The 27,441-nt window shown below is 44.5% G+C and overlaps 1 protein-coding gene across 1 annotated transcript in view; it reads left to right on the forward strand.

Annotated features, from left to right (window-relative positions):
* The window catches only part of COL25A1 (collagen type XXV alpha 1 chain), a 675,823-nt gene that overhangs the window by 373,596 nt on the left and 274,786 nt on the right, over window positions 1–27,441 (forward strand). Inside the window, exons 6-7 of the mRNA XM_069743865.1 lie at window positions 11,225–11,251; window positions 11,433–11,459. Of these exons, the coding sequence (XP_069599966.1) occupies window positions 11,225–11,251; window positions 11,433–11,459 (54 nt within the window). The remainder of the gene's footprint in view (window positions 1–11,224; window positions 11,252–11,432; window positions 11,460–27,441) is intronic.

The following is a 27,441-nucleotide window of genomic DNA, read 5'->3' on the forward strand; positions in this document are numbered from 1 at the left end:
CCACAGCCCAGTCTGCCACCCTGGAGTCGGCGGAAGACACGGGCATAGGCACAGGTACCCGTGGATGCTGACCATAGTTGAGGAGGAATGGGGTTTGTCCAGTGGAGTCGGCAACGGCGTTGTTCAGTGCAAACTCTGCCAATGATAGCAAGGATGCCCAGTCATCCTGCCTGGCTGAAACAAAATGTCGCAGGTATGTGACCAAGGTCTGGTTGGCCCTCTCTACCAACCCATTCGTCTCGGGATGATAAGCGGAAGAGAGATTCAACTCAATACTGAGAAGACGACAGAGCTCTCTCCAGAACCGAGACGCAAACTGGGGACCCCGGTCACTGACAATTTTGTCTGGCATACCATGTAGGCGGAAGATATGTCTGATGAACAACGCTGCCAAGGCCCGTGCAGAAGGTAACCGCGGCAGCGGCACCAAATGCACCATTTTTGAGAAATGATCGGTGATGACCCAAATGATGGTACAGCCGCGAGACTTGGGCAAACCCACAACAAAGTCCATCCCGACCATCTCCCAGGGCCTATCTGCCACCGGCAAGGGATAGAGCAAACCAGCTGGCCTTTGACGCGGAGATTTATTTTTGGCGCAGGAGACACACGCCAGAACATAATCCCTGACATCCCGGACCATATGCGGCCACCAGTACGTCCTCGCCAGTAGCTCAGATGTCCTCTTTGTCCCAAAGTGTCCACCCACCCTGGACGAATGAGCCCAAGAGAGAACCTCCGGTCGCAAATTAATGGGCACAAAAGTCTTGCCCGGAGGCACAGACTCTAGCGAAACCGGCGCCACGGTTCTCAGGCTCTCGGAAGGGACAATAAGCCGAGGCTCCTCTTCCTCCTCCTCAGTTGACATAAGGGAGCGAGAGAGAGCGTCAGCACGGATATTCTTCTCCCCGGCGAGATAATGAAGGGAAAAGTGGAACCGGGAGAAGAACAGGGACCATCTGGCCTGGCGAGAATTTAGCCGCTGGGCTGTCTGCAAATAGACCAAATTTTTGTGGTCCGTGTAAACTTGGAAGGGAAACCGCGCACCTTCCAGAAGGTGTCTCCACTCCGAAAAGGCCAACTTCATTGCTAGCAACTCCCTGTCCCCGATGGAGTAGTTCCTCTCCGCTGGCGTGAAGGTCTTGGAGAAGAAGAAGCATGGATGCTTCCGACCTTGAGCATCCTTTTGGTAGAGGACTGCTCCAGCACCAACGGACGAGGCATCCACCTCCAGTAGGAATGGCTTATCCACATCGGGACGATGTAAGATGGGAGCGCTAGCAAAGTGGGACTTAGTAGAAGTGAAGGCCTTGGAGACCTCTTCCGACCACAATTTGGGATTCGCTCCCTTCTTGGTGAGGGCTACCAAGGGAGCCACCAGAGTTGAGAAGTGGGGAATGAACTGGCGGTAATAGTTTATGAACCCCATAAAGCGCTGCACCGCTTTAAGAGAATGGGGCTCTTGCCAGTCCATCACAGCCTGTAGTTTGGCAGGATCCATAGCCAATCCCTGGGCGGAGATGATATAGCCCAGGAAAGGTAAGGACTCCTGCTCAAACACACACTTCTCCAACTTTGCGTAAAGAGAGTTTGCCCGTAGGAGGTCGAAGACTCTGCCAACATCTCTCCGGTGGGAGTCAATATCTGGAGAAAAGATGAGAATATCATCCAGATAGACTACAACCGAGGTGGAAAGCATATCCCGGAAGATGTCGTTGACAAAGTCTTGAAAAACGGCAGGTGCATTACAGAGCCCGAAGGGCATCACCAGATACTCATAGTGCCCATCTCTGGTGTTAAATGCCGTTTTCCACTCGTCCCCCTCACGGATGCGAATCAGGTTGTAAGCACCCCGCAGATCTAGTTTCGTAAACACTCTAGCTCCCCGAAGCCTATCGAAAAGCTCAGATATCAACGGCAAAGGGTACTTGTTCTTAACTGTGATAGCATTAAGACCCCTGTAGTCTATGCATGGACGTAGTTCTCCATTCTTCTTCTGCACGAAGAAGAACCCTGCCCCAGCAGGTGACACTGACTTCCTAATGAACCCTCTTGCCAGATTCTCTTGTATGTACTGAGACATTGCCTCCGTTTCCAGGAGAGATAATGGATAGACTCGACCCCGGGGAGGCTCAGCACCAGGCAAGAGATCGATAGGACAGCCATAGGGGCGATGGGGCGGAAGGGTCTCCGCCGCCTTCTTGGAGAACACGTCTGCATAAGACCAATATTGCTTGGGGAGAGAGGATAGATCTGCGGGTACCTCAGTAGTAGCAACCTGAACGCACTCTCGGTGACACCTACCCCCACATGATTCACCCCATCCCAGAATTCTGCCTGAGGACCACTCGATGTGAGGAGAGTGGTACCATAGCCAAGGTATCCCCAACAGGACCTCATCAATACCCTCAGGAATGACGAGCAGAGAAATAATCTCCTGATGGGATGGCGACAGGGACAGAGTAACAGGGATGGTCTGATGTGTTATCTGTGCGGGGAGTGTCGACCCATTCACCACTCGTACCGTTACTGGTTGGGATAGCATAACCAGGGGTATTGCGTGACGTTGGGCGAAGGCAGAAGACATAAAATTGCCCTCCGCCCCAGAATCCACGCAGAGGTCTACCGAGTGGGAGGATGAGCCAAAGGTAATTGTCCCCTTAAAGGACAATTTGGAGGCAAACGTCGCAGTGTCTAGTGCACCTCCACCTACTACCACTAGACGCTGACGTTTCCTCGACCGCTGATGACATCTGGTGGCAAGATGTCCTGACTGTTGGCAAACCTGGCAACCCTGGAGTGCACGAGCAGTCTGGGACTTAGATCCCGCTCGTGACACCACCTTAGGTTCCTGGAACTCAGGAGCCTGAACTGGAGATTCCAAAGGTTTGGCGAAGGTGGGAGCCAGCCGAAACCTCTGCCTACACTGGGCTCGCTCTAACCTCCGCTCGTGAAAACGGAGGTCAATGCGAGTAGATACTGCTATTAACTCCTCCAGTGTGGCGGGAATCTCCCTAGTGGCCAGAGCGTCCTTAACGTGGTCAGCCAGCCCCCTCCAAAATATAGGGATAAGGGCTTTATCCGACCACTCCAGCTCAGATGCCAGAGTGCGGAAATGGACGGCAAAAAGGCTGACCAAGGACGAGCCCTGAGTCAGTGCCAACAGTTGGAGCGCCGTGTCATGGGTGACACGAGGTCCTAGAAAGACCTGTTTCAGAGTGCTCAGGAATAACGGAGCACTCTGCACCACATGATCGCCACGCTCCCACAGCGGCGTAGCCCACTGCAACGCCCTGTCCGACAATAAGGAAATTATAAAGCCCACCTTAGCCCGCTCTGTAGGGAAACGAGAGGCCAGAAGCTCGAGATGTATTGAGCACTGACTCACGAAACCCCTACAGGACTTACTGTCACCAGAAAATTTCTCTGGTAGCGGGAGGCGAGATAGCGTCGGTACAGGAGCGGCAGTGGACAAGGTAGCTGCAGCCACACTTGCAGCCTGAACAGCGACAGCAGTAACATCCACAGCTGAGGTTGAACGCTCAAAAGCCGCCAACCTTCCCTCCAGCTGCTGGATGTACCGCTGTAAACGCTGATCGTCCGCCATTTTACTAGCCAGACCCTGGCGCTAGTATTCTGTTAGGACTGGCGGAACGCACCAAGACAGATGATAAAGGTGCGTTCGCAGTCCGGGGTCCACCGTGCAGGTGAGAACCTGCTGCTAGCAATTAGCAGACAATATGGCGGTACGCTAAAGTATACACGCGTGGGTTAAACCTCACCCAGCGTGAAGAAAGCGATCCTGTTAATTCACAGGACCGCAGTACCGCACTAGTGCGCGAGCAAGTGGTCAGCGGACTTAACCCCAGAAGGGATTGGAGCCCGATTAGACCCTTGCTGGCGTAACACCGCAACTGGGTGTGTAGAGAACCTTAAGCAATCTATGTGCACAAGAGTGCGAGCGATGCCGCACTAACGGACGCCACTAACCACCCAGACTCGGGTATGGAAAGCGCAAGGCAGGCGCACGGCGCCGTACTGGCAGGCACAGCTACAGGACGCTGTGATGTGTGTTAGTGCTGTAGGCTAAGTCGGGCGCTAGGTAGCAGCCATACACCTTCCGCGAACAGACATTCAATAGGGTAGGGGTTTCCAAGGACGACTTGCACTCACAACATACACACATAAGCAATTGTAAGACAATACTAGCGCATGGCCGTGCGGTCATGCGCAGTTTATATAGCAGCAGCACAGGAAGTGGCCACAGCATTTTTGCCCTTCTAGGACCTGCCAAGAGGACCAATGGAATGTGCTGCAGAGCCTGAGCACATGACCCTCGATCTCCAACGGGAGACCTTACGCTGGGCATGCTCAGTACATGCAGACAAGGACTTAGTCCCAGAGAAGTCCGCTCGCTGCTGACCAGCACTGACTTTAAAGGCAGAGACTGGAGAAGCAGCACTAACTCTCAGAACAGAGTGAGAATGAGCAAGACGCTGGGACCGACGTCCTTGCTGAGCAGGCTCCACTGCGGCTGGACAAGAATGGGAGACCGCAGCGGAAGTGGCTCGAGATTACCCCTGTGCAGAAGCGGGAACTCGACCCCTAACAGACAATATTTTTATAGATACATTGAAAAGCCAAAGTAAATCATTATGATTATAAGTGGTACATCTGAACAGTCTATAATTCTGATATGGTCAATTGGCAACCCTGCACATGGTGCTCGTGCTTTTATGAGTAGCTTGTGTAGCCTAAACATGCTAACATTGCCTGCAGCGTCGTTGGACTTGTCTCTCATCAACTACATTTAGAACGTCACGGAGTTTGTGGCTTTCTACGACACAGCCTTGACTATATGCAGTGTTATACTGTTTTGCACAATCAGAAAAGCAAAGAATGGCTAAAATATTTTTCATATTTCTTCTATGCTATAAACTTCAACTAAAGCATTACAATGACCCCAACTTTTTATTCAAAGACATTGGTTGACTGAGATTATTTATATTTTCATAGCAATTTTGTGCAACAATAAAAAAAATCCTTGAGTGAAAAAAGCATCTATGTACCAGTATCAGCAGTTTGAAGTTGATGTGACAAATTCTTTTATGTAAATATGTGTGATTTTTACTTGTTATGCTTTTTATTGTGTTTGACTCTGTAGGAACATTTTTTAAAAAAAAGAGTATTTTGGAATTTTCAGGATTCCTATAACATTTAAAATCTCCTTGAATGCTATGTTGTTGAAGATTGTGTTCACTGAAAGTCATTAATGTTAATAGCAACAATGCCTTAGTGTTCTTTCTCCCTTTTATACTAAATGAAGGGGTCCTCAAATCAGATGTGGAATGCCTATTGCCATCTTTATTGTATTTTTCCTTGTCCATGTATAAGTTAAAAAGTAACTATTTGTAAATAATTGCATTAACTATACTAAATGGAGCCAAGGTTTAAAGTTAATAATTGCTTATTGATGTCAAAGGGATATTTGTGTTGCTATTAAGTAAAATAGATCCAGACCACATCCAGACCCAGGATGCTGAGTAAAATTGTTCCAAATCATATCGTGGGTTCATTTGCATCCATACTTTTTCTACCTGCTTACAATTGATTAATTTCTGTTCAATGAAGCTCATGATAATCCACTGCGATAACTCACTCCAAGAGGTTGTTTTCTTTATTATGTTTGCCCACCATTGTAGCTACTTTGATATTGTGCCAATGCATCTAAAATAAGTAAAGAAAAGTACAACTTAGTGCATAGTCTTAACTAAATCATCCAGTAATTAATTTCTAAAGCTCATACGCAGATGATCTTCACACCCCCTTTAAAAAGAAAGTATTGAATCAATATCTCACTGAATACAAAAACAGTTTCCAATCTTTACATGATTGAGTTTCATGTAATATTTTTTTAACCTATAACATGAAAGTAAGGCAAATAATATAATTTTCATTTCTAAATCTTCAGTTAGTCAAATTAGCTGATGCAAAAATGAGTCAACCTCATATCAAAAACTAAAATATCTGGTATTTTTGTATGACATCCATAATATTTAAGAACAGCCAAGTCTTCAAGGTATGGAATGAACAAGTTGGGCAACATATTGCAACATTTATCTTTTTCCATTCTTCTAGAACAACATTTTTTGAGCCTGGATGCTGGATGGAGAGTGATGGTCAACTTGTCTCTTCAGAATTCCCCAAAGGTGTTTCAGTTGGGCTCAGATCAGGAGACATACTTGGCCACTGAATCACTTTCACCCTGTTCTTCTTCAGAAATTCATCAGATGTGTGTTTTTCATCATTGTTGTGTTGGAAAAATACACGTCTCCTAAGGGCATGGAGTGATGGCAGGATCTTCATCTGTGAATACCACGAATGAAATATAGCTGCTTGATGCCAGCAGCTCTCATGCAGACCTCCATGTTTCAGTGTATGCACCATGCATTTCGAAAAACGAACAGTACACAGTACTTTCAGTGAAACATGATGGTGGCAGTGTCCTTATGTGTGGATGCATGAGAACTGTTTGTGTCGGAGAGCTACATATCATAGATGGTACGAACAAGGTTAAAGTAATTTATGCATGTCTCCTGATCTAATTCCAACCAAAACCCTATAGGGAGTTCCAAAGAGAATAAAGTCATAACCTTATTACAATATGGGTTAAAAAATGTTCTACAAAACTCAGTCTTGTCCAGATTAAAATCTTACTTTTCAAAGTGGCTGTACTGATTTGTACTTAGCATTGTACATACCCTCATGATGTCTGATCTGGCAGTTATACGCCCGACTATCGATCCCATGCAAACGGTTGTCCGGTTAGAAAATTTTGATGACATATGCCTATTACATGTCATCAATATCAGATCATTGGGGGTCTAACACCCAGTATCCCCACTGATCAGCTGTTAGTTTCTCTGGGGGAAGTCAGATGTAAATACATGGAATAGAGATTCTATGAATAGGTCATCAACATGTAGTGACCTCATAACCCCTGTTATGCATTTTTATGAATGTAGAAGGTAGAGGCAAGGACAGATAGAAGGTAGCAATACAAGGCTGTGACAATAGACAATATAGGGTTTATTTGTAGCCTGCAATCACACATAAGACATTATAAGGATCCTTTTTTTACAATGTTAGGTCCCCTTCACATGTCTGTTTTTAATGTACCTATGCGTTCCATTTCATAAGGACCACAAATATGGACACACGCACACCCATTGTTTTAAATGGTGGTGTGCATTTCACACAGCAGACATATTAGTTTTTTTACGCACACCAAGGACAAAATGCCTGGGAACGGGCCATAAATACTACCCTTCCTCCCAGGCTACCAACATCAGCGCTCAGCCACCCCAGAAATGGCGCATCCATAAGATGTGCCAAATCTGGGACTTAGCCTCGCTCTACTCACTCGCCCTGTGGCAGTGGCAAGTGAGGTAATAGTATTGGGGTTGATGTCAGCTTTGTATTTGTCAGCCAACATGAAGCCTAGGGGTTACTAATGAAGAGGCGTCTATAACACACCCCCATTACTAACCCCATAGTAAGTTTTGAAATAAATACACAGCAAGAATAAAATCCTTTATTTTAAATAAAACTCAACACCCTCTTTTACACATTTACTAAAAAAGCAACAAAGTTGCCCATGTCCCCTGTAAAAGACCAATAATATTAAACAGCGTTCCTCACCTGTCTGAAGATAATCTGTGCTGTCCCACTGTTGTGAATTCTGTGGCCAAGCTCCCTCCTGTGGTCGTGAGTGGTACTTCGGCTGGTTCTGTCTATGAGCTTCCTTTGGTGGATGAGAGTGGTACTGCGGCTTCTGAGTTTCCTTCCTCAGGTGATGAGGTTAAGTCGTTAGGTGCTGCTCTATTTAACTCCACCTAGTGCTTTGATCCTGGCCTCCAGTCAATGTTCTAGTATTGGTCTTGCTTTCTCCTGGATCGTTCCTGTGGCCTGTCTTCCTGCATAAGCTAAGTTTTGCTTGTGTTATTTTTGTTTGCTATTTTTTCTGTCCAGCTTGCTATATTGGTTTTTCTTGCTTGCTGGAAGCTCTGGGACGCAGAGTGAGCACCTCCGTACCGTTAGTCGGTGCGGAGGGTCTTTTTGCCCCCTCTGCGTGGTTGTTTGTAGGGTTTTGTGTTGACCGCAAAGCAATCTTTCCTATCTTCGGTCTGTTCAGTAAGTTGGGCCTCACTTTGCTAAATCTATTTCATCTCTGCGTTTGTATTTTCATCTCAACTCACAGTCATTATATGTGGGGGGCTGCCTTTTCCTTTGGGGTATTTCTCTGAGGCAAGCTAGGCTTATTTTTCTTTCTTAGGGCTAGCTAGTTTCTCAGGCTGTGCTCGAGGCGCATAGGACTGGTCAGGAGCGCTCCACGGCTACCTCTAGTGTGGTTGGATAGGATTAGGGATTGCGGTCAGCAGAGTTCCCACGTCTCAGAGCTCGTCCTATGTTTTTGGTAATTGTCAGGTCACTTTGTGTGCTCTGAACTTCAAGGTCCATTGTGGTTCTGAATTACCTGTTCATAACAGTACTGGAGGCCCAAAGTACTAATGCTTCTCAATAGAGGGAAAAGAGAAGTTCTGAGACCATTTTTTTTTCTTTGCACACTCTTTTAAACATTTATATGATATAGTCATTACTGACAGCAGCATCTAAGGGGTTAAACAGATATGGACGGTGCTAATGCTCATCGTGGCTGATGCAGCAAGTTGTCAACTATAGTGAACAGCCAACAGTTGCTGGATTGTTACCTGTATGAGGATGCTGTTCTCTTATATCAGTGTGTTCAGGCAGCCATGCTAAGCAGTCACATTACTGATGTCACCGCTCAGCACTGCATCCGGATGTTACAGAGTCAGAGATCATCATGGGACGTGGGATGGATTTACGGCAGACCCCTTTGGATTATTTTATTTATTAAAGGTAATAAATGGGTAAAAGAAGTTGAGGAGTGCTTTTTCCAATTAAAAGACTTTTCTGTGTGTGTGTGTTAGGAGTCGAGTTTCCTCTGCTGCACAGGGGGAATCTCGATCCGTCTCCGCTGCAGTCTCCCATTCTCCTCCAGCCGCAGTGGAGTCTGCTCAGCAGGGACGTCGATCCCAGCATCTCGCTCAGTCTGACTCTGTGAGAAGAGTTACTGCTGCTTCTCCAGCTTCTGCCTTTAAAGCCAATACTGGTCAGCAGCGAGCGGACTTCTCTGGGACTAAGTCCTTATCTGCACACACTGAGCATTCCCAGGGCAAGATCTCCCGTTGGAGATCGAGGGTCATGTGCTCAGGCTCTGCGGCACATTCCATTGGTCCTCTTGGCAGGTCTTGGAAGGGCAAAAGTTCTGTGGCCACTTCCTGTGCTGCAACTATATAAACTGCGCATGACCGCACGGCTATGCTCTAGTATTGTCTCATAATGTTATATGTGTGTGTGTAGATGAATGTATGTCGATGGATGAAAGCTCCTAAATATCCCTCCCTAGAGTTGTTGTCTGCTCGCGGATGTTGGTAGCTATCTAGCGCCCGACTAATCATCTGCACGATACACACATTACAGCGTCCTCTTGCTGTGTCTGCCTGTACGGCGCTGTGCGCTTGCCTAGCGCTTTCCTTACCCAAGCCAGTGTGGTTGGTGGCGTCCGTCAGTGCGGCATTGCTCGCACTCCTGTGCATTTATATATTTATATTTAGTTTCCTTTCACACCCAGTTGCGGTGTAGTGCCAGCGAGGGTCTAATCGGACTTCAATCCCAGTTGGGGTTAAGTACACTGACTACTCGCTCGCGCTTTAGGTGCGGTACCGCGATCCTGTGACACAACAGGATTGCTCCCTTCACGCTGGGTGAGGTTGAACCCACGTGTATATACTTTAGTGTACCGCCACATAGTCTGTATTTACTAGCAGCAGGTTTTCACCTGTACGGTGGACCCCGGACTGCGAACGCATCTATATCACCTTTCTTGGTGCGTTCCGCCAGTCCTAACAGTGTGTGTGTGTGTGTGTGTGTTTATTGCTTTTGACCACCGGGTTAGTATTGGGGTGTCTTATAGACACCTCTCCATTACTAACCCCTGGGCTTGATGTCTGTGAACAATACACAGCTAATATCAACCCCAAAATATTACCCCGCTTGCCAATGCTCCAGGACAAGCAGGAAGAGCCAGGCAAAACACCAGAATTGGCACAACTAATGGATGTGCTTTTGGGGTGTCTGCAGGCTGCTATTTTTAAGCTGGGGAGGGCCAAATATCCATTGACCTTAACAGTCTGAGAATACCAGCCCAAACTGGTCTGCTTTACCTTGGCTGGCTATCAAAAATAGGGGAGACCCCGCTCTGTTTTTTTAAATTTTGTATTTAAATATTTAAAAAACACAGCATTGTGACCTCTTTATTTATTATAACCAGCCAAAATAAAGCAGACAGCTTAAGGCTGCAGACCGCAGCTCTATGCTTTACCTGTGCTTGTTATCAAAAATAGAGGGGACCCAACGTCTTTTTATATTTAATTATTTTTTGTAACATGCTGCACCAGCCAATCACATGCTGTGATGAGGCCGGAAGTGCCCACATTGGAAAAGCTTGTTGATTGGCTGCACTGCAGCCCTTTCAACAAGCTTTATTCAGGATGCAGAACTAGAGCTAGACACTAGGTCCCCGGTATGGACCCCAAACTTTAGCATTCTGGTTTGCCCATCACTACATTTGGTTAATTAGCAACTTGTGTAAGATAGTTGGATTTCTGTCTTATCAGAGCATTGTGGAGCTAGTGTCCAGGAATTGCTTATGGGTTGTGCGGAGCTTTTCCTCAATCTTGAGTCTGCCTAACTGACATATGGCCAAAAAAACAGATTAGATAGTTTATTAAAGGGAAAATGCACTTCAAAGAATAATATATCCATCTATGCTTATCTAGACAATAAATATCATCAACTCATTCTGATAATAGCTTGATATATTTGTGGGAATCGATGCAATTCTGATAACATTGAGACTACCGGGAATAGAGGCATAGTTAGAAGTGATTATGTGCTTTATTATGACAGATATGTGAATGACTTACAACCCATGAACATTTATGCTAATGCTTGGAATATATTGACACTATTATTTTTTGTTATTAATATATGTATATAATATTGATGGCTGTTGCTAAAGGTATTTAAGAAATGCAAATCCTTAAGAAAATACAAGAAGTTTTGTTTTGTTTTTCAGGGTCCTTCTGGTCCAAAGGGTGACAAGGTCAGTAGTAAATAATTAAATGTGCATATTTTATAAGTGGAATGGCAAATCCATGCTGATATTCAACTGGAGCATAATAATGCATAATAAGATCTGTGACATACAACCAGCATTTGTGAGAGAGTCACAGGGTAGCACAGAGTCCTTGTTAAAACTATCATCTCATCTTTCCCCTTTGCAGGGAGATCAAGGTGATCAGGGCCCTCGGGTAAGCACTTTCAAAAAAATGTTGCACTTCTAAACACGTTAGTTAAAATTCTAGCTAAAGCTAGAACTAACACAGTAGCCCCACTGTGTATCTATGTCTAATAACCGCATCTTCGCTGCATGCTCCAGTCACTACGTCAGCAAAGTCAGTGTATTGTACATCTGTTGTGCACATAACCAAATAATACTTCTAGTACCAATTACCCAGCAGAACCCTTGTAAAACTGGAATGATGATAGATCCATCCTGGTTTATTACAAAGGACAATTGAAATGACATGTTAGGACATAGAACTTGATTTGTAGTTCCACAGAAGGCAATGGTAGCATAAAAACTTTACACATATAGTTTAGCTCCAAAAAAAACTCAAATTATAAATTACAGTCTGCCTAATTATATTATGGTTCTTACAAGGGTTGTCCCAGAAACAAAGTACATTTTAATCAATAAATCTTGGATTAATAATAATTTTCATAATTGGATGTGTTAAAAAAATGTTCCTGTGCTGAGATAATCTTATAAATGTTCCCCTAGTGTTTCCTGTGTAATGGTCGTGTCTGATCATGCAGGAACATGGTCTGACCATACCACATTTCCTGGGAAAGGAAGAAAGCAAAAGAGAGTATACAGACAGGACAGGATGTGATTACAGCTACTTTATGTAAGGTAAAACATTTCCCTGCCTGTTTAAAAATTGTTTTACCTCACAGAAAGTAGTAGCTGTGATTCCATACTGTCCTTTCTGTATACTTTTTTGCATCCTCCTCTGCCCAGGAGCTGTGGTATGATCAGACCATGATCCTGTATGGTCAGACACAGCCATTACATAGTACACAGCAGGGGAACATTTGTAAGGTTATCTCAGCACAGGAACATTTTACACACTCAATTGTAAAACTTAGTTTTATTCCCAGATCTGTTAATTAAAATGAACTTTGTTCATGGGAAAACTCATTTAAGTATTAAAAAAATTGTTGTAATTTGCTAGTTCCTTCACCTATCTGGCCATATGTGGTGCTTGAGAGAACATAGAAACTGATCAGCAATGTGGATAGGCAGATCATTGAATGTATATGGGGTCACCCCAATACCACACCAAGGTTAAGTTGGTCAAAGGAAAGATCAAGCAGTGTTGAATTTTGCTGAGCTATTTATTCTCCTTAGACATAAGCAGCATCTTGTTCCCATCATGTAGAATATATGTACGCTCAGCCAAACCGAGCACTCATAAGTATACAGGGGGATGTATGTTGGCCGCAGGGTGTAGAGGCAACAATTAAAAAGGCTATCAAAAAGGCTATCAATAGGAATATTTCATTTTTTCCCCTAAAGGGAACGTGCCAGTAGGTAGTGCAGGATGGAGTACTTAGTTGCCTAACACAGCATCATCTGCTGCACCTCTGCTTTCAAACTTGGCTTTGATATGCAAATGTTATATTTCCACCAAAGCATTTGCAGTCACTTCTCCCTGTGAGCACCACCCCTGCTTCTTGACAGACAGCAAGGACAGAGACTGCGCAAAATGTCTCCTCTGCAAACTATTCTCAGACAAGAAGGTGGGGCATTGCCCAAAGGGAAAAGTCAAGAGGAGCCACAGACTGCATTTATTTGTGTGTCAATAAAAGCTGACTTTCATCACAATGGTGCAGCAGATGTTGCTGTATTGTTTATCCCATACTACCGCTACCCTCAACTTGTGCAGAGGTAGTGATACTGTCATGTCCTCTTTAATAGTTTTGTATCAGCCTTCAGTTCTAATAGTACATTGTGCAGGGTAGTGTTATAGTGCGCTTACAAATTCCATTTTAACTCTGTGTCCTGTTTGTATACTAACTACCGTATGTAATACTATCGTGGCAGTATATACATTGCTGTTATGAAGCTTTATATTTATACCATGGGTGGTGCAGAAGTGGACATTTAATAACCAGGTGAAATAATTCAATAACTCAATGCAGTGTGTACTGTGTAGAGCATAAATCATACAGTCGTCTCCCAGCTATAGGGTTATTTTCTCATAGCTGGCGGTGAGGATTATTAACCATTGATGTAGATCTGATACAATATAGTCATATATAGACAGGAACATAATTAAATGTTTGTGGCTTTGTAATTATGTCAGAGTATTTGCATTTCAGCAGGACGTTCCTGATCTATCACCCTATCTCCTAGACAAATATAATGGAGAGCAATTAAGTATGACAAGCTCCATAAACGGTGATGCAATATTATGGAGGACGCGCACCTTAATTACAATGAAAAGAAAGAGAAAAGATCGATGCCCTCAAAACTGTGTGTTTTATATCCATGGCAAGTGCACCCCAATGGTATAAATAATATATGTGATGTCATGCGGTGTAATAGGGATTTTGTTATTCATGCTGAGACGGGAACTGCGAGTAATCCTCTCATTAGACGCAATCTCAGCACTGATATTAAAATCCAGATTTCACCGTGTGTGTATTGTAATCGGTGTTTGTACACCATGTGTGCTAGATGTGTATATTTTCCCAGAATAAATCCTTTTATAACTCCCATTTCGATTTCATATGTATTGGCTTGCCAGTTACCTGGACGAATAAATAAATATATTTATAACCTCTCTCTTGTTTTACAATGCACGGCCTGACATTTTACACTGTCATAGACAATTTTCTTCTCCATTAAATATAAATATCCCTGCTCATTAAATCCTGTTAGTGTAAAAACATAAAAACGATATATACAGTCATTGAAAATAGAAAAGCTGAATATAAGAGTATGACAGTTATATACAATATAGTTAAATACGGTACATGGTTAAAATTCAGGATCATGTAAAACTATGATAAAATACATAGTGATGTTAATCTATAGCCAAAATGGTTTTAATAAATAAGAGCATATCTGTTCGTAAAAAACGGCAACAAAAAATAATCATGTATCTCTTTGCGTACATTTTTACAGTCATCCTTATAATACCATATTATAATATTGGGAAAAAGTAAATGACATTCTTGGACTGATAAATATAAGCCCTATTTTATTTCTACTTACTTCAAGTCAAACTTTAACTCCATACTTATATATACAGTAGAGTTAGAAGGCCACCAATGTACAGATACTGTATTGTGACCATTGTAGATCCTGCAGAGGGTTCAGTCTTTGAAGAACACCAAAGGTAGTCACGCCTCACTCCTTGTACTGTACTATGCCTTTTATATATACAACTGATAGACAGCTTGAATACATGTGGGGATTCCCTAGCAACCAGGCAACCCCCACATGTACTCAGGCTGACTAGCAGCTGTAAATCATGCAGATGAGTCAACAAAAACTAAATCTCCGCGCAGTTACAAATACTCAGAGACCATCCGAGCGTGCTCGGGAAAACCCGAGCAACGAGTACACTCGCTCATCACTATTTGTTACCGACATCTGATGAGAATTTCATGTCCATAACTCTTTTAGAAATATATTGACATAGTAAATTGGTGATGTATTCAATGCTTTTTTTCACCCACTAGATATTATTTTTTAATCAAATTCTGAAACTAAAAATGCATATGTGTTCATATATAACATATATATACGTATATATTGGAGGGGAACATGCTTTCTTCTGTGTTCTTTAAGCAATAAAGTGGAAGGCCATGATCCTTTGCTTAAGTTATTCGATCCCTTGCGATACATGAAATAAAAGAGCCTCTAAAAGTTAAAGTTTGTGTCAGCCTTGAAATGATCTAGATCTTTTTATAAAAAAAAAAGTCCAAAATTATTTTTCACTTGATTTGCATTCTATTCAATAAAGAAAGGACATAAATTTGACTCGGCATGAAGTAAATGATGTATTAATAATTTTCCTGTCGTAGACTCCTCAGCCAACAGCTGGTATTTAATTAGTCTTGGTGTCTTGTTGCTGCAGTAATAGACCACTCAGGACACCCTCATAACCATTTTCATACATAAATTTGGTCCTCGTGGTGTTTTCAGAGTAAGTTACCTAACAGCTGGGGCTGCATAGAAACAGATAGCATCTTAAGAATGTTTTGTACAGAAGGAATTCATTTACCAAAAAATAAAAAGTGTCCAGGAGTTTACTGTATTATCTTAACCTCAGTGAGCTGAGTGTTTCAGCAGATATCTCCCTCTGCTAGAACAGTTAATTCTTCAGGAGCCACCTTCTATTAGATGAGAAGCTTCCTGTTATTTTATACTTTGATGAACAGAGTTCTATTGTGGTTTGTCCTGAAATAGTCACCGGAGATCAGGATTTGTCTTTGTAAACCAGGCTGACATCCCTGGCAAAGATGTTTAATATAATATTCTTTTTATGCCATATAACAATTTACGGGGAGCAGTTGTGCAGGTACTGGGGGTGCAGGTGTAGTTATCACAGATACTGATAAAGCACATTTTCCTTAGTGTTTCATGAAAAATTTGGGACCATTTGGCTTCTACAGCCTATTAGTACAACCGACTGCAGAATGAGTTAACAGTGAATCTCTCATCGATCTCATTTGAGAGTCTTTAAAGTAGATTTATGACCAAATTAAAGTTGAAATTCAATTTGGTCATAAATCAGCTAATAATAAGATGGTGAAAGAGAAAAGGGATAAGGGTTACAGACCTTGCAATCAGACAAATTGGAGAGTTGATTCGGAAAAACACAAGCCAGTAGTAGCACAAGCCTTTTTATAGCAGAACGCCACCAGTTGAGTGAGTTTCCTTTGTGTTGACGTAGATGTCTGGATCATTGTGACATCATGGCATAAGGGACTGCCATTTGCGTTTTTCTCTATTTGGCTCATATCCCATGTAGCAGAGTTTATAGGAGCCAAATGGAGAAATCTTTTTAAGAAAACTCTAAAACAACAAATGCTTTTTTAACTCAAAATATGTGCAAAAAAAGTCTCCAAAGGTGTCTGTAACTCCGTATACCTTAAATAACAAAAGACTGACTGGCACTTCCAAGCTAGTGTGAACAGGTGCATACTAGGAGCAGCCATCTCGGTACTTGGCGAGTAATGCGGTACTCGTGGTACTCGGAACATAGCAAGTAGTTCACTACTCGCCTTGCAATATTCGGATCTCCCACCCAACATGTTAGCCAATCACAGTAATGCCGCAGACTTCTTGGTTGTGGCATTATTATTAGAGTTGAGCGACCTTGACCTTTTTAGAGTCGAGCCGGGTTTTGCGAAACCCGACTATGTCCAAAGTCGGGTCGAGTGAAATCGGCCGATTATGACGTAAAGTCGGGATCGACCGAAACACGAAACCCGATGCAAGTCAATGGGGCAGCATAGTCGGCAGTGAGTGGGGGCCAGGAAAACACCTAGAGTGCCCATTTTAATGTCAAAACCATCCATTCTTCTTAATGAAGCTTGTCAAGCGTAATTTACCTTATAATAATTGGAAGGCATTTGAAATTGGGGGTCATTTGGCTAAAGTTGTGGGGGGTAGGGCTGGTTCAAGTAATTAGTGGGCCCAGGAAATCTGGACCACGTCACGGCAGTGGAGCAGGGAGAGGTAAGTATTTCAACTTTGCAAGTGCTGTGAACCTGAGCAAGCAGGGGGGGCCCACTCGTTGGCATTGGCACTGGCACAGGGCCCCTCAAAGTACAGCGGTGTGTTTGCACGGCGGGGGCGCCTCCCACCGGCAGCAACACTTTTGCGTACTATGAGAGGCCCTGTGCCAGTGACGTCGCCAACTAGTATTCCTCCCCCCACCTGATGAAGGAACCTGCACTTTCATCTGCACCTTCCTCTTTGTCCCCGTGTAAGGTGGTATGGTATGCGGGAAGAGCAACCTGACTTTCAGCAGGGTCACAATGTTGTTGTGTAGCATGCACGGGGAATGTTGCGTTATGGGTCAATGTACCAGCAGACTCATCTATCACTGGCTGGGCAATGGGCACGATGAAGTGGAAACACAGATATAGGCCCAAAGAAGAAAGTGGGCTAAATGCAGTTCAAAATTGGTAACACAGGAATAACCAGGGGGCATTGCAGTGGAGGACAACTGGAATGAGAGGCTGACACAGAGAGTAGGGCCAAATCAGTAAGTAGTCGAAATGCAGTTCAAAATTGGCAACCGTAGTAAACAGGCGGCACAGCTTTGTTCAGTGGAGGAGAACAGCAAGGAGTGGCAGACACCGATAGTAGGCCCCAAACCAACTAGTACGCCAAATGCAGTTGTTCCATTTAACCACAATTTAATGAGAGCCTGAAGATAGAAGCTCAGGAAAGGCAACCTGGGGAACACCTTGGAGTGTAACACACCATCTCTCTCCACCCCATACCCATTTTGTAGGCCTAATGCTGTGTACTTTTCTACAACTACTAAACGAGAGTCGGAAGACCGAAGCAATGGCAAGGAAACCTGGGGAACACCTTGGAGTGTAACACACCATCTCTCTCCACCCCATACCCAATTTGTAGGCCTAATGCAGCCTACTTTCCGACACCTACTAAACGAGAGCATGAAGATCGAAGCTCAGGAAAGGCAACCTGGGGAACACCTTGGAGTGTAACACACCATCTCTCTCCACCCCATACCCATTTTTTAGGCCTAATGCAGTGTACTTTTCTACAACTACTAAACGAGAGTCGGAAGACCGAAGCAATGGCAAGGAAACCTGGGGAACACCTTGGAGTGTAACACACCATCTCTCTCCACCCCATTCCCCATTTTTTAGGCCTAATGCAGCCTACTTTCCGACACCTACTAAACGAGAGCATGAAGATCGAAGCTCAGGAAAGGCAACCTGGGGAACACCTTGGAGTGTAACACACCATCTCTCTCCACCCCATACCCATTTTGTAGGCCTAATGCTGTGTACTTTTCTACAACTACTAAACGAGAGTCGGAAGACCGAAGCAATGGCAAGGAAACCTGGGGAATACCTTGGAGTGTAACACACCATCTCTCTCCACCCCATACCCAATTTGTAGGCCTAATGCAGCCTACTTTCCGACACCTACTAAACGAGAGCATGAAGATCGAAGCTCAGGAAAGGCAACCTGGGGAACACCTTGGAGTGTAACACACCATCTCTCTCCACCCCATACCCATTTTGTAGGCCTAATGCTGTGTACTTTTCCACCAACTACTAAACGAGAGCCGGAAGATCGAAGCTCATGAAAGGCAACCCGGGGAACACCTTGGAGTGTAACACAACCTCTCTCTACACCACGAAAGGGCTGATTCTTAGGAAGGAAGGCTGTTGTAAATAAGCATTGCGCGTCCGAGGGTGATTATATTCTTATTCGGTATCTACTCACCCTCGGACGCGCCATGCTTCTTGATTTGTAATTAATGTTTATTTGCAATGTGCTTTTGACTTACTCAATTATTTTTTTAATTATTGATTTTATTAAATTAATAGTTTAACATCTTATTGGAAATAATTTAAAGGAGACGCGACAGGACAACACTCGGTGGATGCCATATCTGTGTTAACAACTCCAAAAAACTTTCAGTTAACTTCTTGCAGGAGAAAGAAATTGTAGCTGTTGGACCTTTGTAGTACAGTTCCAGATATTTGTTGTGTGTTTGTTTTGATTGTTAAAATGTCTGCATTTGAGATCTCAACACGATCTTATTTTTTATAATCAAATTAATTTTTTTTATATTTAATGATGTTGGTTCAAGGGGTACACGGGCAGCAATAGACAGGTCAGTGGAGGCCTAGTGGAAGGAGTGACGGCAGACAGGCATCAAAGGCCTAACATTGGGCTGGCTGTAGGCAAGTTAAAATTGGTTCCAGGGGAACACGGCCATCAGTGGCCTGGTCAGTGTAGTTGTAGTTGAAAGAACGGGACGCAGACAGGCTTCGAAGGCCTAACATAACAAACTTGGGCTGGCTGTAGGCACTTTTAAATTTGTTCCAGGGGTACATGGGCAGCAGTGTATGGTCAGTGGAAGTCTAGTGGAAGGAGTGACCGCAGACAGGCTTCCAAGGCCTAACATAACAAACTTGGGCTGGCTGTAGGCACTTTTAAATTGGTTCCAGGGGTACACGGGCAGCAGTGGTCTGGTCAGTGGAAGTCTAGTGGAAGGAGTGACCGCAGACAGGCTTCCAAGGCCTAACATAACAAACTTGGGCTGGCTGTAGGCACTTTTAAATTGGTTCCAGGGGTACACGGGCAGCAGTGGTCTGGTCTGTGGAAGTCTAGTGGAAGGAGTGACCGCAGACAGGCTTCGAAGGCCTAACATAACAAACTTGGGCTGGCTGTAGGCACTTTTAAATTGGTTCCAGGGGTACACGGGCAGCAGTGGTCTGGTCAGTGGAAGTCTAGTGGAAGGAGTGACCGCAGACAGGCTTCCAAGGCCTAACATAACAAACTTGGGCTGGCTGTAGGCACTTTTAAATTGGTTCCAGGGGTACACGGGCAGCAGTGGTCTGGTCTGTGGAAGTCTAGTGGAAGGAGTGACCGCAGACAGGCTTCGAAGGCCTAACATAACAAACTTGGGCTGGCTGTAGGCACTTTTAAATTGGTTCCAGGGGTACACGGGCAGCAGTGGTCTGGTCAGTGGAAGTCTAGTGGAAGGAGTGACCGCAGACAGGCTTCCAAGGCCTAACATAACAAACTTGGGCTGGCTGTAGGCGCTTTTAAATTGGTTCCAGGGGTACACGGGCAGCAGTGGTCTGGTCTGTGGAAGTCTAGTGGAAGGAGTGACCGCAGACAGGCTTCGAAGGCCTAACATAACAAACTTGGGCTGGCTGTAGGCACTTTAAATTGGTTCCAGGGGTACATGGGCAGCAGTGTATGGTCAGTGGAAGTCTAGTGGAAGGAGTGACGGCAGACAGTCTTCGAAGGCCTAACATAACAAAATTGGGCTGACTGTAGGCACTTTTAAATTGGTTCCAGGGTAACACGGCCAGCAGTGGCCTGGTCAGTGTAGTAGTTGTAGAAAGAAGGGACCGCAGACAGGCTTCGAAGGCCTAACATAACAAAAATGTCAAAACAATGGTATTGTCAGTGCCAGGCATTGAAGGATGTCAGCGCCTAGACTACACATTGGTGAAGCTGTGAGAGATAATTTTGCTAGTGGTAGAGCACTGTTTGAGCTGGGGGGGGGAACTGTCTTGTGGCCGGCGGTACAGGCACAGGGCCCCTCATATTACAACGGTGTGTCTGACGTTGGGTGCGCACCACCACCGCCAGAGACACTTTATTGTACTATGAGGGACCCAGTGGCAGTGCCGTCGACCAAAAGCGGCCACACCCACCTCTTCAGACAAACAGCACTCTCAAGGGTCCAAGCGCAAAGTGGCGATAGCACGGCCCCGTGTGGGGAGTTTGGCCATTTCGTGAGGTGGAAACATGTCGTATGCTGGACAATCAGGTGAAGAAAATTACGAGATTGGAAAAGTCATTCAGAATAGTCCACAGGCAAGACCTTTTCATAGGAAAGCTAGGTGTCAGCCGGGCAGGGTGGGGCAAAAGATTTTGAAATCCAGTTGTGGTTCATTTTAATGAAGGTTAGATCATCTACATTTTGGGTAGCCAGACGAGTCCTTTTTTCTGTTAGTATTGAACCTGCAGCACTGAATACTCTTTCTGATAGGACACTAGCTGCCGGGCAAGCAAGCTCCTGCAATGCATATTCTGCCAATTCTGGCGAGGTGTCTAATTTGGATGCCCAGTAATCAAATGGGAATGACGGTTGAGGGAGAACGTCGATAAGGGATGAAAAATAGTTTGTAACCATACTGGACAAATGTTGTCTCCTGTCACTTTGAATTGATGCTGCAGTACCTGTCCTGTCTGCGGTCATAGAAAAATCACTCCACAACCTGGTCAGAAAACCCCTCTGGCCAACGCCACTTCTGATTTCTGCCCCTCTAACACCTCTGGTCTGCTGGCCCCTGGAGCTCGTGTGAGAACGATCACGGGCGCTGTGTGCAGGGAATGCCAGAAGCAAACGGTCAACAAGAGTTGATTGTTTTGTTGCTAATATTAGTTCCAAGTTCTCATGTGGCATAATATTTTGCAATTTGCCTTTATAGCGAGGATCAAGGAGGCAGGCCAACCAGTAATCGTCATCGTTCATCATTTTTGTAATGCGTGTGTCCCTTTTGAGGATACGCAAGGCATAATCCGCCATGTGGGCCAAAGTTCCCGTTGTCAAATCTGCGGTTGTGCTTGGTTGAGGGGCAGTTGCAGGCAAATCTACGTCACTTGTGTCCCTCAAAAAACCAGAACCCGGCCTTGCCACGCCACCAATTTCCCGTGCCCCCGGGAAAGCTTCCTCATTAAAAATATACTCATCCCCATCATCCTCCTCATCCTCCACCTCCTCTTCGCCCGGTACCTCGTCATGTACACTGCCCTGACCAGACAATTGCTGACTGTCATCAAGGCTTTCCTCTTCCTCTGGTGCAGACGCCTGATCCTTTATGTGCGTCAAACTTTGCATCAGCAGACGCATTAGGGGGATGCTCATGCTTATTATGGCGTTGTCTGCACTAACCAGCCGTGTGCATTCCTCAAAACACTGAAGGACTTGACACATTTCTTGAATCTTCGACCACTGCACACCTGACAACTCCATGTCTGCCATCCTACTGCCTGCCCGTGTATGTGTATCCTCCCACAAAAACATAACAGCCCGCCTCTGTTCGCACAGTCTCTGAAGCATGTGCAGTGTTGAGTTCCACCTTGTTGCAACGTCTATGATTAGGCGATGCTGGGGAAGGTTCAAAGAACGCTGATAGGTCTGCATACGGCTGGAGTGTACAGGCGAACGGCGGATATGTGCGCAAAGTCCACGCACTTTGAGGAGCAGGTCGGATAACCCCGGATAACTTTTCAGGAAGCACTGCACCACCAGGTTTAAGGTGTGAGCCAGGCAAGGAATGTGTTTCAGTTGGGAAAGGGAGATGGCAGCCATGAAATTCCTTCCGTTATCACTCACTACCTTGCCTGCCTCAAGATCTACAGTGCCCAGCCACGACTGCGTTTCTTGCTGCAAGAACTCGGACAGAACTTCCGCGGTGTGTCTATTGTCGCCCAAACACTTCATAGCCAATACAGCCTGCTGACGTATGCCAGTAGCTGCCCCATAATGGGAGACCTGGTGTGCAACAGTGGCAGGTGCGGATGGAGTGTTTGTGCGACTGCGGTCTGTGGACGAGCTCTTGCTTCTGCAGGAGGACGAGGAGGAGGAGGAGGAGGAGGGGGTGCGAACGGCTACAGACAACTGTTTACTAGACCGTGGGCTAGGCAGAACTGTCCCAAACTTGCTGTCCCCTGTGGACCCTGAATCCACCACATTTACCCAGTGTGCCGTGATGGACACGTAACGTCCCTGGCCATGCCTACTGGTCCATGCATCTGTTGTCAGGTGCACCTTTGTGCTCACAGATTGCCTGAGTGCATGGACGATGCGCTCTTTAACATGCTGGTGGAGGGCTGGGATGGCTTTTCTGGAAAAAAAGTGTCGACTGGGTAGCTCGTAGCGTGGTACAGCGTAGTCCATCAGGTCTTTGAAAGCTTCGCTTTCAACTAACCGGTAGGGCATCATCTCTAACGAGATTAGTCTAGCTATGTGGGCGTTCAAACCCTGTGTACGCGGATGCGAGGCTAAGTATTTCCTTTTTCTAACCATAGTCTCATGTAGGGTGAGCTGGACTGGAGAGCTGGAGATCGTGGAACTAGCGGGGGTGCCGGTGGACATGGCAGACTGAGAGACGGTGGGAGATGGTATTGTTGCCGCCGGTGCCCTAGATGCAGTGTTTCCTACTACGAAACTGGTGATTCCCTGACCCTGACTGCTTTGGCCTGGCAAAGATACCTGCACAGATACAGCAGGTGGTGCGCTAAATGGTGGTCCTACACTGCCGGAAGGGATGTTGCGTTGATGACTAGCTTCATTGGCCGAGGGTGCAACAACCTTAAGGGACGTTTGGTAGTTAGTCCAAGCTTTCAAATGCATGGTGGTTAAATGTCTATGCATGCAACTAGTATTGAGACTTTTCAGATTCTGACCTCTGCTTAAGGAAGTAGAACATTTTTGACAGATGACTTTGCGCTGATCAATTGGATGTTGTTTAAAAAAATGCCAGACTGCACTCTTTCTAGCATCGGATACCTTTTCAGGCATTGCAGACTGAGCTTTAACCGGATGGCCACGCTGTCCTCCACCAGGTTTTGGCTTTGCCACGCGTTTTGGGCAAGATACGGGCCCAGCAGATGGAACCTGTGGCGATGTTGATGCCTGCTGCGGCCCCTCCTCCTCCTCTGCTTCAGAACTGCTGCCGCCTGCACCCTGTTCCCCCAATGGCTGCCAATCGGGGTCAAGAACTGGGTCATCTAATAACTCTTCTTGTACCTCCTGCGCAACTTCGTCTGTGTCACCGTGTCGTTCGGTGGTATAGCGTTCGTGATGGGGCAACATAGTCTCATCAGGGTCTGATTCTTGATCAGCACCCTGCGAGGGCAATGTTGTGGTCTGAGTCAAAGGACCAGCATAGTAGTCTGGCTGTGGCTGTGCGTCAGTGCACTCCATGTCAGATTCAATTTGTAATGGGCATGGACTGTTAACTGCTTCACTTTCTAAGCCAGGGACGGTATGTGTAAAGAGCTCCATGGAGTAACCCGTTGTGTCGCCTGCTGCATTCTTCTCTGTTGTTGTTTTTGCTGAAGAGGACAAGGAAGTGACTTGTCCCTGACCGTGAACATCCACTAACGACGCGCTGCTTTTACTTTTACCAGTTTCACGAGATGAGGCAAAAGAGCTAGAGGCTGAGTCAGCAAGATAAGCCAAAACTTGCTCTTGCTGCTCCGGCTTTAAAAGCGGTTTTCCTAATCCCAGAAAAGGGAGCGTTCGAGGCCTTGTGTAGCCGGACGACGAACCTGGCTCCACAGCTCCAGACTTAGGTGCAATATTTTTTTCCCCACGACCACCTGATGCTCCACCACTACCACTACCCTCATTACCAGCTGACAATGAACGCCCCCGGCCACGACCTCTTCCACTAGACTTCCTCATTGTTTTAAAAACGTAACCAAACTAACGTTATTTGTTGCAGTCACACAACTTACACGGTGAGCTATAACTTCAGTATGATTTAGCTACCCCTTTACAGGTTGGTGAGACCACAGCGAAAATCAGGCCCAATGTTACACAATCTTTTTTTGGTGGCTGCAAATTAGAGAGATGCCCCACACGCAGGACTGTCACTGAAGCACAAATGTTAATATTAATGTCACACTATTATTTTTTTTTTATTTTTATTTTTTTCAGGAACACTTTAGAAACCCCCCCAAAAAAAAAAAATAGATTTTTGCAGGGAGAATTTAGAAAACAAATGTAACAAACTATATGCTTTCTATGGGCCACTGAGTGAGAGATGACGCACACAGGAATCAGGAGTGGCACACAAGCCCAGAGGCCAATATTTTTCTACCAATGATTGATGGAGTTATTTTCTCTGGTAGATTTTGGAACCCAAATCAAGGAAAAAAAATGTAGGCTTTCTATGGACCACAATTGGAGAGAGAGAGAGAGAGAGAGAGAGATGGCACACCCAGGAGTCAAGACTGGCACACAAGCAGAAAGGCCAATATTAATCTCCCATTTTTTGGGGGGTTTTGTTTTTTTTTTTTGGTTTTTTTTTTTTTCAGGGAGACTTTAGAAAAAAAAATAATAAAAAAAATATGATTTTATCAGGAAGAATTTAGAAACCAAATAAAATAAAATGATTTTTTCAGGGAGAATTTATAAAACAAATAAAAACAAAAATAGGCGTTCTATGGCCCACTGACTGAGAGATGACGCACACAGGAGTCAGGAGTGGCACACAAGCCCAGAGGCCAATATTTTTCTACCAATGATTGATGTAGTTATTTTCTCTGGTAGATTTTGGAACCCAAATCAAGGAAAAAAAATATAGGCTTTCTATGGACCACAATTGGAGAGAGAGAGAGAGAGAGAGAGAGATGGCACACCCAGGAGTCAAGACTGGCACACAAGCAGAAAGGCCAATATTAATCTCCCACTGTTTTTTTTGTTTGTTTTTTTTTTTTTTTTTTCAGGGAGACTTTAGAAAAAAAAATAATAAAAAAAATATGATTTTATCAGGAAGAATTTAGAAACCAAATAAAATAAAATGATTTTTTCAGGGAGAATTTATAAAACAAATAAAAACAAAAATAGGCGTTCTATGGCCCACTGACTGAGAGATGACGCACACAGGAGTCAGGAGTGGCACACAAACCCAGAGGCCAATATTTTTCTACCAATGATTGATGTAGTTATTTTCTCTGGTAGATTTTAGAACCCAAATCAAGGAAAAAAAATATAGGCTTTCTATGGACCACAATTGGAGAGAGAGAGAGAGAGAGAGAGAGAGAGAGATGGCACACCCAGGAGTCAAGACTGGCACACAAGCAGAAAGGCCAATATTAATCTCCCACTGTTTTTTTTGGTTGTTTTTTTTTTTTTTTTTCAGGGAGACTTTAGAAAAAAAAATAATAAAAAAAATATGATTTTATCAGGAAGAATTTAGAAACCAAATAAAATAAAATGATTTTTTCAGGGAGAATTTAGAAAACAAATAAAACCAAAAATAGGCGTTCTATGGCCCACTGACTGAGAGATGACGCACCCAGGAGTCAAGACTGGCACACAAGCAGAAAGGCCAATATTAATCTCCCACTGTTTTTTTTTTTTTTTTTTCAGGGAGACTTTAGAAAAAAAAATAATAAAAAAAATATGATTTTATCAGGAAGAATTTAGAAACCAAATAAAATAAAATGATTTTTTCAGGGAGAATTTAGAAAACAAATAAAACCAAAAATAGGCGTTCTATGGCCCACTGACTGAGAGAGAGAGAGAGATGGAACGCTTAGTACTGGCACACAAGCCCAAAGGGCAATATTAATCTCCCTTTTTTTTTCCAGGGAGAATTTCTAAAACCCAAAAAAAAAAAAAAATAGGCTTTCTATGGCCCACTATTTGTGAGAGAGATGGGACGCTCAGGACTGGCACAGATGGCACGCTCAGGACTGGCACAGAAGCCCAGAGGCCAATATTAATCTCCCTTTTTTTCTGGGAGAATTTATAAAACCAAAAAAATATTTAAATAGGCTTTCTATGGCCCACTATTTGTGAGAGAGATGGCACGCTCAGGACTGGCACAGATGGCACGCTCACAACTGGCACACAAGCCCAGAGGCCAATATTAATCTCCCTTTTTTCAGGGAAAATTTATAAAACCAAAAAAAAAATTAAATAGGCTTTCTATGGCCCACTATTTGTGAGAGAGATGGCACGCTCAGGACTGGCACAGATGGCACGCTCACAACTGGCACACAAGCCCAGAGGCCAATATTAATCTCCCTTTTTTCAGGGAAAATTTATAAAACAAAAAAAAAAATTAAATAGGCTTTCTATGGCCCACTATTTGTGAGAGAGATGGCACGCTCAGGGCTGGCACAGATGGCACGCTCAGGACTGGCACACAAGCCCAGAGGCCAATATTAATCTCCCTTTTTTTCAGGGAGAATTTATAAAACAAAAAAAAAAAATAAATAGGCTTTCTATGGCCCACTATTTGTGAGAGAGATGGCACGCTCAGGGCTGGCACAGATGGCACGCTCAGGACTGGCACACAAGCCCAGAGGCCAATATTAATCTCCCTTTTTTTCAGGGAGAATTTATAAAACCAAAAAAAAAAATAAATAGGCTTTCTATGGCCCACTATTTGTGAGAGAGATGGCACGCTCAGGGCTGGCACAGATGGCACGCTCAGGACTGGCACACAAGCCCAGAGGCCAATATTAATCTCCCTTTTTTTCAGGGAGAATTTATAAAACCCAAAAAAAAATAAAATAGGCTTTCTATGGCCCACTATTTGTGAGAGAGATGGCACACTCAGGACTGGCACACAAGCCCAAAGGCCAATATTAATCTCCCACTGTATTTTTATCAGGGAGAATTTATACACCCCACAAAAAAAAATACAGAAAAATGAAAAGGCTTTCTATGG

Source organism: Ranitomeya imitator, chromosome 1 (assembly GCF_032444005.1).
Source record: "Ranitomeya imitator isolate aRanImi1 chromosome 1, aRanImi1.pri, whole genome shotgun sequence".
In the NCBI taxonomy this organism is placed as follows: Eukaryota; Metazoa; Chordata; class Amphibia; order Anura; family Dendrobatidae; genus Ranitomeya; species Ranitomeya imitator.